The sequence below is a fragment of the Echeneis naucrates genome, chromosome 12 (genome assembly GCF_900963305.1).
Source record: "Echeneis naucrates chromosome 12, fEcheNa1.1, whole genome shotgun sequence".
Taxonomy (NCBI): Eukaryota; Metazoa; Chordata; class Actinopteri; order Carangiformes; family Echeneidae; genus Echeneis; species Echeneis naucrates.
The window spans coordinates 8,095,878-8,107,773 of record NC_042522.1 but is presented as its reverse complement, the minus strand read 5'-3'; the positions used below and the strand labels follow the sequence as shown (position 1 = coordinate 8,107,773).

The 11,896-nt window shown below is 40.7% G+C and overlaps 1 protein-coding gene across 1 annotated transcript in view; it reads left to right on the top strand.

The window, feature by feature from the left end:
- Nucleotides 1–4,611: 4,611 nt before the first annotated feature.
- The window catches only part of LOC115052352 (leucine-rich repeat transmembrane neuronal protein 4), an 89,818-nt gene continuing 82,533 nt past the window's right edge, over nt 4,612–11,896 (top strand). Inside the window, exon 1 of the mRNA XM_029516423.1 lies at nt 4,612–4,615. Coding sequence (XP_029372283.1) covers nt 4,612–4,615 — 4 coding nt within the window. The remainder of the gene's footprint in view (nt 4,616–11,896) is intronic.

Genomic DNA, 11,896 nt, shown 5'->3' with positions numbered 1-11,896 from the left:
GAGTCAGGCTGCCTTTTCCACAGTTCCAGCTCCCTCCCAGTCCCTCCACTGATGGAGACAAAACTGCCCTCAACCCCCCAATGCATCCTGAAATATACAAAGCATTAAGAATGCTGCCTTTCTTGCAACAAGAAAGCTCATTCGAATACTGTTATTTATATTTATATATAAACATACACATTACTAAATAATCCATAACTGCATCACACTGTTCACAATACTGTAAGTTTAACATACAATAATGAACATGGATTTGATGTTCACTGTGACGGATTAAACAACTCAATCACAGTCCTTGAGCCTGTTGATAGATTTTTGTACAGAGCGGGAGTCTGAAATGGGAGCTCGAATATATTCACATTTCTAGAAGGCAACATTGTTGTTTGCTGAATGCATGGCGTAATAAAGTTTCAGACTTCTAAAACCTGCACGGCAATAAATCGTTGGTGCAGTCCCTCAACACCCTCCCAACCTACTCTTACCATGTGTGAGCAATACAAATAGTGTGCATTATCATCTTTGTTTAACATGACTGCAGCACTTTTCATGCGTCTGCTCATGTACATCCAAGCCCAGGCACCTTAGTCCAAACAACACGGGAACACAGAACCTCCAGATTGGAAACCAGCTTGGGGTAAAGGTTAATGGAAGCGACCTGCAAAACAGAGATTTACAACAACCGCATCTGCTGTGGCAACCTTGGCATCATAACATTCTTTATTCCAAAAACATCTTTTTTAAGGGAAGAAAAATGAGGAGCAAGAAAAAGTTTTATTTTCACATGGCTCTGTGTTTACCATATAAGCTGTCCCTGGATATTTGCTCTGTGATTCACATTCATAGGTGAAGTCGAAAAAACTCAGTGTCAGGTTGAAAATTGCCTTGAGGCAGGTTAAGATTATTCTGCCAGGCTTAAGATCAGAGGAAATGGAAAAAGAAAAGAATACTAGAGAGAACAAATCCCAGTCTAATGTGAACATGGGAAGGACGGAACAGAGCTGTCTTTCACCCTGGAGATAGCCTGAAAATACCTTCTGGTGTCAGAGTCACTTAGATAGAACACATATATCAACTAAAGCTGTACATTCACCTGTACATACGATGTCATTGACCAAAGCATAGTGTGCCAATGTGGGACTTGTACATGACGGCCAGCTGGTCCATCTATCTTTGTATGAATCTTGTGTCCGTGCTGATACAGTATGTTCTATTCGAAATCCCCCAGAATAGTTTTTTTTTTTTTTTTAACATTTATGGAATTTTTTATTTTCAGTTACAGGCGGAGGAAACTTTAGCTCTTTCAATTCTCACATGAATATTGGCAGGATATAAACACATCATTGCCATTTACGAAATATTTGTGCTCCATTATGTGTTCTGTCAAATTTAGCATCTCCATATATATGTGGGCATTATTATGAGTACTGTAACATTAATGTTAAATAGATATATAAACAATAAAGTAATAAGAATTTGAAGGATGTTTGTTCTATGTGACTTTTGAATCGGTTTTGAAAGATTGAAAAAGTGCTGCTATTGAAATCATTCGAGGCCTCAACATTCACAACCTGAAAGATTGTTCAGCATGTGAACATTGCCAGGCAACAAACACAGGTCTGATCAGGGAAGACAGCTTCGGTACCTAAAACTAAAATGTGTTTCGAAGGCTCTTCCCTTTTTATAGGGCTCCTTCCATTTTGTTTTTTTTCTTTTTTTTTCTTTTTTTACATGTAATAAACGCTACCAATCGGATACTCAGTTAAACAAACAAGTAGATGCATTCCAAAAGGTGATGCTAAACTATATAGTTATAGTTCGTGAGAGGATAAATCTGCATTGTAGCCTGTAGCCTGGCACTGTCTGTGTGTCCATAACTTCACAGGGTATTAATTGTTTCAGCGCCGTCAGCAGAATAGCCTCTGCTTGTTGAACAGAGTCCAGAAGTAAAGTCATCAGCCAAATTGCATGGGAGCAGAAACTGAAGCAGAGTTACAGTGCAAGATGCTGAATTTTAAGATGGTTGTGTTGGAGAATGTCTGGCTCCATTTTGAAATGAGAGGAAGCTGTGGAAACAGGTAGCCAACACTGAGCAGATGAACGGGTGGGAAACTGAACACATCAGTGGGTTGTTATCATAGCGATGTGGCAGGACAGGAAAACTGTAAATAATGCTGCTGAATTTTTTTGTGGCCGAGTTCTTATCAACATTAACCTGCAATTTTGTTTCATATTAGTGAATTTCATAGTCTACCAGATCAAGTCAAGTGCGGGATTTGATAGCAGTAATGCAGCAGTAATTAGCTGCCAAATTGGTGGTGTTGTGTTTTTTATTACTGTGGACGTGAAAGGAAAAAAAAAAAGCATATATATTCATTCATTCATGCATCTTCTACTCCCCTGAACAGGCCACCAGTCCATCACAGGGCCAACACACAGAGACAGACTAACAACCACACTCAGAGACCTACAGACCTGCAATACCGACAATATAGAGTCACCAATTAACCTAAACACGATGTCTTTGGATGGTGGGAGCAGGCACGGGGAGAACATGCAAGCTCCGCTCAGAAAGCCCCCAGGCCTGGGAGTCGAACCCACAACCTTTTTGCTGTGGGCAATAGCACTACAGCGCTAACCACTGTGCCGCCGTGCTGCCCTAGTGCATGGCGGTATAGTGCAAATTATACATAATGGAAATACTTAACAGAATGGAACCCAAATACCTCTGCTGATTCATAAACAAACCTTAAATTTGCTTCATACATTGTTAAACATGTTTAAGCTATGTTCATTGTGAATATGGGTGTCAGAAGAAGGCCAGCCGTATTTAAGGTTGAAAGAAAAGCGGACAACATAGATTCCTTGCCCGGTGCAGAGGCTATACACATTAAAAATTCAGATGCCCATTTCTTCCTTAAATACAGGCAGCTGGGGTGACGCAGAGGGAGGCCACTGTCGATTAAGTACTATTGCATTTCCGATACGGGTTAGTGCAGATTGTGAAGTAGAGTTCTGTTTATGACTCCCTAAGTCGTTTTTCATAACCAGTTTATCCCGGGGGGGGGGGGGGGGGGCAGTACCCTGGACAGTTCCGGGAAGCGCGCCTCCTATATTCACTGACTCCAATGTATCATTTCAGCACCACGGACAGCGTACTGCAAGCACTTCGCATTGGTTCCCAGTAGGTGGTTAAAGCTGCCTTCATAACGGACACGACACACACGACAGCTTTGTGTGTGTGTGTGTGTGTGTGTGTGTGTGCAGGCATGTTTTGCATGCAGGCATGCACCCTATAGATTCTACACACAACCTGCCTCCCAACCTGGACCTAGAGCTCATTATAAGAAATTATTAATCACTCTGCACAAAGGACCCGACAGTGAAGGCCAAACACTGAAAAATGGTCCTCACAGAAACGGAAGAGTACATACAATCTATTAAAAAATAAAAAATAAATAAATAAACTAAAGACACAACCAAACAAACAAACAAAAAAAAAAAAAACCCAACAACTGATATTTCAATGTTTGGACGTAATGATTGTAAAATTGCAAAGACGTCTCCCTCATGCAAATGACCTACTAGTGACCTACTCGTAATAATATTAACATCAGCACTCATAATCAATGTGATATTAGGCAGCCTTTTTCCAAAATCGTGGCTCAACCCACGACGCAGCCACGGACGAGCTTACGGGGTCGCAGTCTCACCAGAAGAGGGCATTCCGCTTCTGCCTGACAAAGTTGCCTTGACATGCAGACGTGATTAACAACAGCGTCATGCTGTACTTCAAACCGAGCCACGGCGACAATGAAAGGAACATTTGGGTAGAAAGGTGGATAATTGGATGTGCGGCTGTTCCGCGAAACCCGCTGAGAGTGTTTCACAGAGACTTGTGGATAAGCTGCCGTTACTTTCCTCTGTGCGCCATGCGCGGATCACACTGAGCATCCCGTAGAATAGAAACGCCGAGGTTGTACTTGGGGGAGAGGAATCTAAGGGCTGCTCGACTCCTTTGGAAAATTACGCCTTGCTTTTTCTGTGTGTGCATGTATGTGGGTGTGTGCGCGCGTTTGTGTTTGTGTGCGTGCGCTTGTGTGTCTGTGTTGCATCGTGCCACGTTTGTGAAGTTTGGCGACAGGATTTCCGCGGATTTTCTTTTTTGCGCATGTAAGACTGACATGAATTACTTGGATGTGGCTCCGTTATTGTCTGCGCCCACTGCGGTACTCCTTTTGGCTGTAACTTGAAAAAAAAAAAAAAAGAGAGAGAAAAAAAACCCCCAGAACGATTCTTTTGCTGTGAAGACACGGATAGGGAGTACTGAAACCGGATTTTTTCCCCCCCTCCTCCCTCTCAATCTGGATATGGAAGTAAATGACATTCGTCCCGGTTCAGTTGAACGGTTATACATGCAGAAGTAAACCGGATAGCACACCCAGGTCCGGGAGTGTAAAAAGGCAGGTGCGCTTTGGAGTCGGCGTCTGCGCGGAGAGACCGGGCTAGTGGATTAGGACGGTACCTGTCTGTGGAGAGCGCGTCATGCGGACTCGGATGTCGCGCACCAGAAGCCATTAAAACCTGTAGGCTGGAGCTGACAGATACGCGGATATGGGTAAGTTCTGCTTATGCTAACATCTTTTTTTCGTCTTTTTTTTAATAGCGTGGGTTGTTGGGAAATACACTCCAGTTGCTCTCCTTTCTCATAATATCCCCCTCCTCCTCCTCCACAACCCCCTTTCCTTACCCCCCCCCCCAAAAAAAAAAAAAAAAAAAAAAATGCCTTCACTCCAATAAGCAGAATCTCCCCTGAATCAGGTGTCTGCACTGAAATACTGCCGTCTTTTCCAATGCGCTGTTGGAGCAGCTCATGGGGGATTTAGCTGTTTTTTTTTTTTTTTTTTTTTTTGTGAAGTGCTTGTGGGAGCTTGAGAAATGTGTCTGAAGCCCTTGCTGTAGCTTGTTAGTCGCAGACCCGCAATATATTGTTTCCACCGCAGATGGATTATTAGACACTGGGGGTACTTGTGTGTCTGCGAGAATGCGCGCTGTAAAGATCTGATCTGAAATCACGAGCAAACCAAACAAGCCTGTTTGTCTAAGTGAGGACTCTCCACCCCCCCCAGTCTTTCCCACCCGGACTAGTTAGAGTGGCTGGCTCATTGACATGGACTGGAATGCTAATCACCTGAAATGTTGGAAGCCAGTCAACTTTATAAAGCGTGCTCCTGCATAATCATTGATTGCCCTTAATCTGTGCGCACGGTGCCTATTGTTCAGCCCGGTCTCATCCAAAACTCCGGTGGGCTGAAAGCACCAGTCGTGCAGATTTGGCCCAACAGACTGATTCTCATTCAAGAAAGCCGTCGTGTTCCTGCACCGGCCATCAAGAGGGACTCTCCAAATCTACCATAAAAACTGTGCATCCATGTAACCCTCCCCCCGCCCACCCCCTTTCTCTGAGTGCCCGTCACTAACGCATGACCATGTTTGTGTGCGCGCGTCCATCTATGTCTCCACATTTTAGTCTCACTTCTGGATTATTACTAGTAGAAATTTTTTCCCCTTATGCTTAAACATGCTCACCCCCCCAGCCCAACGGCACACTCTTGGCCTCTCTATCACTCTGTCCCTCATTCCACCCTTTCTCTCTCTTCACCTTTTGCACTCTCGGTCTGATATTATTTTCTGTGGTAGCCTAATCTCCTCAGCCATTCTTAACTAGTGTACAGATGGCCAAGTTCACTGGTGGTGCTGTGCCATTAATTGTAAGGCTGCATGATATATCGACCCACAGTGGGTTACTGCACCACATCAATATAAACTATAACAGCACACAAAGCCCTACAGTGGAGACTATATGGGCTCAGATGCAATTTATGCGTACTGCAAAACAGCGATATATGGTTAATTCTAGAGGTCTTCTTTATGGTTTGAGTCTAAATTTATGACCAGAGTATGTAAAAAGGCCCTGCATAGTTGAGGTATTTTGTTTCTGCCTCAGACCCACATGGTGCAGGTGCACTTGAAATGCATTTGTGTCCAGGTGCGGAAACCTGCCCCAAAAAATGGTAAACTTTTGTCAGCCGTATGTCTTCAGGCTGCTGCCCACGATTATTTGGTGATTACATGGCACTGTAGTCCCCCCATTATCCACCATTGTTGCTGACTGCGATGCTCCCTATTAACAGCATGCAATGCACTTATGTTTCACAGACCATATTATTTGAGATCTGCTTTGCATAAGGAGAACACTGGGGGAGAGACATTTAGAAAAGCCCCAGTCAGAGATGCTGTTGGACAGCATAAAGGCACATTTAGAGGCCCAAATGACCATCTGCATACTCTTTCTACATTAAAATATGTATTTGCCGCTCTGTAAACTAACATACTAGCCATCCACACGATAAAAAATGAAATAAATGCAGTGGTAAAGTTGAAATCAATGGCATTTCTTTCATACTGCTGCTCCTGAGTACATTTACGAATAGTACCATACAGGCAACAGATGACCTTCTGTTGGCCCTACAGCATCCAACAGGCAGCACTCTTGAAATGTCAGGAGAAGCAGGTGAAAAGAGGAGATCAACAGGTCTTTTGAGGGTAATGTCGTGGACATTTGTTATTTATATCTGCTTATTTATAAAGTAAAAAAAATAAAAAAATAAAAAAATCAATGGCTTGTGAAGCAATAGGAATCCAGCCACCATTATTTACAGTTCGCCTGCTTGTCATCTTCAGGTCGCAGGGTCTGGTTGCATTGAGCTATATGAGCTGAGGACCCACTGGAGAGGCTTCATTTTGTTTTGTTTTTTTATTGCTTTGTAAGCTAAAATTTATGGAGAAGGAGACATTTACAGGCCACAGATGAGCTCAGTGGAGTAAAGGCTGGCTGATTAAGGTGGCGGCCATGATGTACAAATATTCAGCAGAAATGGAAGTTGGAATTTCCCGGTACTGGATTAATAATTGACAGGACTTGTTGCGCAATGTATATTCTGGAAGCCCAATCATCATCCCAACTCTAGAATTTCTCGCTACTACGAAAAACATTTTGTTTTTGGGTCTTTGCAGAGTTCTGTCGTTGGCCACTGACAGGCGCAAACATCAAATCATCACACATTAAGATCCGGAAGCTATTATAAGATGACATTTTACGAGAAACTTGCAACTTCCACATTTGAAGAAAAAAAGCACTATTTAGTTTTTTCATCAAAAACTACAACAAAAATTGCAATATATTATCAATAAATTGTTATTTATAAACAAATACAATTAAAGTACAACAATGAGGATTTTTGCATTTTTTCAACCTTTTAGCTAATAGCCTTGTTTCTGTTATAGTTTCAGTTTCTTTAAACTATGACAATAAGCATTGAGGTTTGTTTTTGCGGTAACCACAGTGAAAACGATTGTCGAGCTCGGGTGTGGACAGGAACTTAGTCCACTACAGTACAGTGAAGGTTGATTGATTCTTACTGAAATATCAGTCAATTAAATATTTAATCCTTTTATTCTACATATGTTTTATATTTATTTTTTTAATTAATTTATTATTATTATTATTTGCTACAGCTGTTGTAATTATATTTTCAAAGTTTGCCAGAGTGAACTGATTATATACACTCTGAATTTGTTTGACTTTTTCATTTGGGGCTTTGAGTCAGTTTCCATTTTATTTTGAAATCCATTCATTTGTGTATCTCAAGTTAATTTACTTCCTGTCCTGTTCTTTCCCCCTCCTCTTTGATTATTTGCCCCGCCTTAATGTGTTTCACCTTTGCTCAATTGCACCACCAACTTGTGTATTTAAGTCTGTCTTCTTCTGCGCATTTGTCAGTTAGTCTGTTTCTCAGTGTTTGACTCAGGGAAGGCTCTCCTGACTCCTGTGCTACTGCCTTTTTTTCCCCCCTGTTATCTTTCCCCGTGCTCCTGGCTTTTGTTCCTTCCTGGATTGGTTTAGTAAGTTTTTTTACACACATTTTTTTTTTTTTTTTTAATTCTTTTTTCCACCAAACACCATTTGTCTACATTTGGGCTCCGCTGTCCTTCTAGCATGACACTGAGTTCAAGCTAAAATGTTGGATTGGTTCCCACGAATTGTACTTGCAGTTTTCTGATTGCTTGTATAGTACGTATGCAGTGGGAGTGAAGTCATGCAAGTGAATGGGAACCCACACTTTTATTGATGGCACTTTGTAGTCATCTCTGTATTCATTAATAATTCCAGCGGTGAGCTCCTTTTATTCTACCTGAGAAGTGCTAGGAAGAGCAGGCAGACACTTCAGGATGCAATGTTTTCTGACCACTGTTGAAATGGCTGTAACTTGGCAGGCCTTGCTATGATCTCAAAGATAATTGGAGACTAATAGAAGGGCTTAGGCTGGACCTAGGATGTCCTTCCCTGTCTGTTAGGCCCCCGTCCAGCTTCTATGTGCAGTCAAGGCTGTGGCTGGTAGCACTTTTGTCAATGATAAGCACCAAATAGCAATAAGCCACTTCTGTGCACTCAAAGTGCACCAGTTACTGAGTCCATTTGCCAAGTTATTAAGCTACATTTGGTTTTATTTTAGGTCAGCAGTAAAGTGCACTTACTCTCTCTATGTGTTAGGGTTGAGAGGCAGAAATAGCTATCTTCTCATGCTGAGGACAGCAATGCTGTCTGCTACATAACTAAGTATTGCGCTCATGCCTTCAGACAAATACACTACGTGGCAATAAAAAATGAGACATAAAGGTCTATGTATTATTATCCCCAAACATAAAAATGGAAATATTCAAAAGCTGGAAGAAATTAAGATGGAGGAGGAATGAAAATAGAAATCAATAAGGGAAGAGGAAAGCGCTAAGAAGATGGGTTTTGACCACATGCATAAAAATAGACTTCACATTTTGAAAACCTCCTGGTAGTTTTAGGGTTCAAGGACATTTAAAAATTGCTTATTTCAGTAGAACGGAAAATTAAATGGTGGGGAAAAAAATCGTTCATCTACGCAGATACAGCGTAGGAACAGTAATAGAGAGGGGGACATCATTTAACAGGTAATAGAGATGCAAACCTCGTGAGTGACACCTCAGAGAGTGACTTGTGCTCCTTTGTGAATAAGATTAGAGGAGCAGTGCAGAAGGAGATGGCTTACAGAGGCATTAGCGCACAGAGTGCTCATTAAAGCACGTACAGTGTCAGTAAGAGGGAGAGAGGTGTCCTGTGAGGCAGGCTCCATCTGAAAAAGATGGTGGAGTCACTTCTGATAAAGCATGCCTATTATGCACATGGGAAATAAAAGCATGAGGGGTTTGTTTCTATATTCTCCTAGTATGAGTCAAACAAAAAGTTTAGAAAAATTGCATTCATGTTCAACAGCCCACACGTTGTGTTTCACAGCCAAACGTATCTATTAAAATTCATTTAAATACCCATGGAACATAAAACATGAAGATTTTTTTTTTTTTTTACACGAGTATTTCTCTATCGTTGCTACAATAAAAGGGGGAAAACAACAAAACAGAAACAGCCTTGTAAACCTTTGAGGCAGAGTTGTTGACAAATTAGTTCGTCACATTCAGAAAACTGACACCATAAAAAAATTCTATTCTGAAATACTGCATCTTGTGTTCACCACCTTTCTCGCAGCAGGATTAAAGTGAAGGTATCTTGTGTGATCCAAGACGAAGGAACCTGACTGATATATTTGTTGGTATAATCAATAGTTAGCACAAATTAACTGTGCAGTTCCATAGTTCCTCAAAGAATGATGAAAGATTCCTCTGAAAACAAACAGTTAGCGTATCTTACTTTCTCCATCACACACGCGCACACAAACAATGTCCATATGGGCTCAGCAGATGCTTGGCAAGGAGAGAAATGGCTATGTTAGGTAGCATACGCCTTTCAGGCACTCAATGTCAGGAAATCATTTCTGACAAATCCTGCAGAGATGAAAGGAAAACACTAGGAAAATTGAAATTGTGTTTTTCATTTTTTTTTTTCCCCCCTCCAATGTTCCACAAGTTTCCCTGAAGTACTGGCGATGTAATGTTGGAGCTCAGGTTCGCCGTACATGTAAGCTGTCATTTTCACACATTACTTTGCACTTCTACTGTCTTAACATGAGAATCTCATCTCACTGTTATAATGTTAAGACCAAACCTGATGATCCTGTCTTGAGAAACAATCCTAAGTAGTGAACCCCCAGTCTCTCTCCTCCCCCCCCCCCGGACACACACACACCACCTCCTCAAGGGGAAGGGGAATGCATCTTAATGACAGATCATTAGTGGCTCTGTAAGGGGGAACGACTTTAATGGAAACAACTCTGTCTCACCTTAGAACGAGGAGTGATATGATGCAGCTACAGATCGTTTTGCTTCACTTTTAAAATTGCATTTGAGACAAAGCATCCACTCCAAGAAAATTAAGAAATGTACACTGTGAACATGTAGCCAGTCCTTCTTTGCTGACATTCACAGGCGTTCAGGTAGCTGCTGTCTTTAGGAGAGATGAGTTGTGTAAACCCAAAAGGGTTATAGTGTTTTTTTTTTTTTTTTTGTTCATTTATATATATATATATACAGTACAGGCCAAAAGTTTGGACACGCTCTCCTCTTCATTTGAATGAGAAGGTGTATGTTTGTGTATGTGTGTGCGTGTGTATATGTATGTGTGTATATATATATATATATATATATATATATATATATATATAGGAAGAGGAAATGACTGCTTTAACCTGCCCTGTTTTGGTTTGGTTAAATAAGAAATGGCTGGCGTTTGTATCTAAATGCATCCAGGATCTTATATACAATCACATTAAAAGAGGAAATGACTGCTTTAACCTGCCCTGTTTTGGTTTGGTTAAATAAGAAATGGCTGGCGTTTGTATCTAAATGCATCCAGGATCTTATATACAATCATCAGCTCCTTGAATGTTAACTTGTGCTTTTTGTGACTTATCTGCTTCTGCGATTGGCGCGCTGACAGCTTATTGAATGACTGAATGTAAATACAGATTAAAAAATAAGAATGAATTGCAAGTTCCTTATCCTCAACATTGATCGCCAAAGTGCATTCACTCGAAACATGCAGTACAAATGATGACAATCCAAACAGCGGTTAATGTATTCATCCAATTGAATAACAAAAATCTAAGATAAGTTTGCTGGTCAATGTTGAACGTTTTTCCGTTTCGTGTAAAGCAGCTCGTCACTCAGGTGCAACGTCGAATTGTCAGCAGACCAATACAAAAAGCATGAATAAATAAGTCAATCGCAAGTCGTTACATTAAAACACAGAAAGTTACAAAACAATTAATATTGAAAAAATCAAAATAAGCCCAAACAAGACAACTGAGAAAGAAATCTCAACATGCACATTACAGAATCTTTGATTTCAGTTAAACTCCAACAAATTAATCAGTTTAATTTCCTTTAACAGTTCCAAGTGGCTGGAGCAGAAAACATGAAAGCTTCTTTTCCCTTCTCTGCCAATGTGCCAGGGAGATTTGTCTCTTATGATTCTTAAGATTATGGTTGGAAGATGCATTAAGTAAAAGAAGGGACGTTTGTCAGGAATTACTTTAATAGAAATACGCTTGTGAGTCCTAAACTAACTAATTAAAACTAATTAAATGCACTTAACCTTGAAGTAACGTTAGTGTATGTAAAATCAAATTTTTTTTTAATAATTTCGGTTCTGGACTCAAGATGGGAAAAGGAAATTATACATTCTGGAAATAGTAAGTTTGTGTGGAAGAAAGAGCTTTTCAGTTGCAGAACTTTTCTTCTCTGTGCCTTTTAATCTAGTGATAAATAGTTTGCCTCGAAAAGCGATGACTCACATCATTCACAATCTCAAGCTGTGTTCTAGATGGTTTTTTTTTTCAGAGTTCAATAAAAT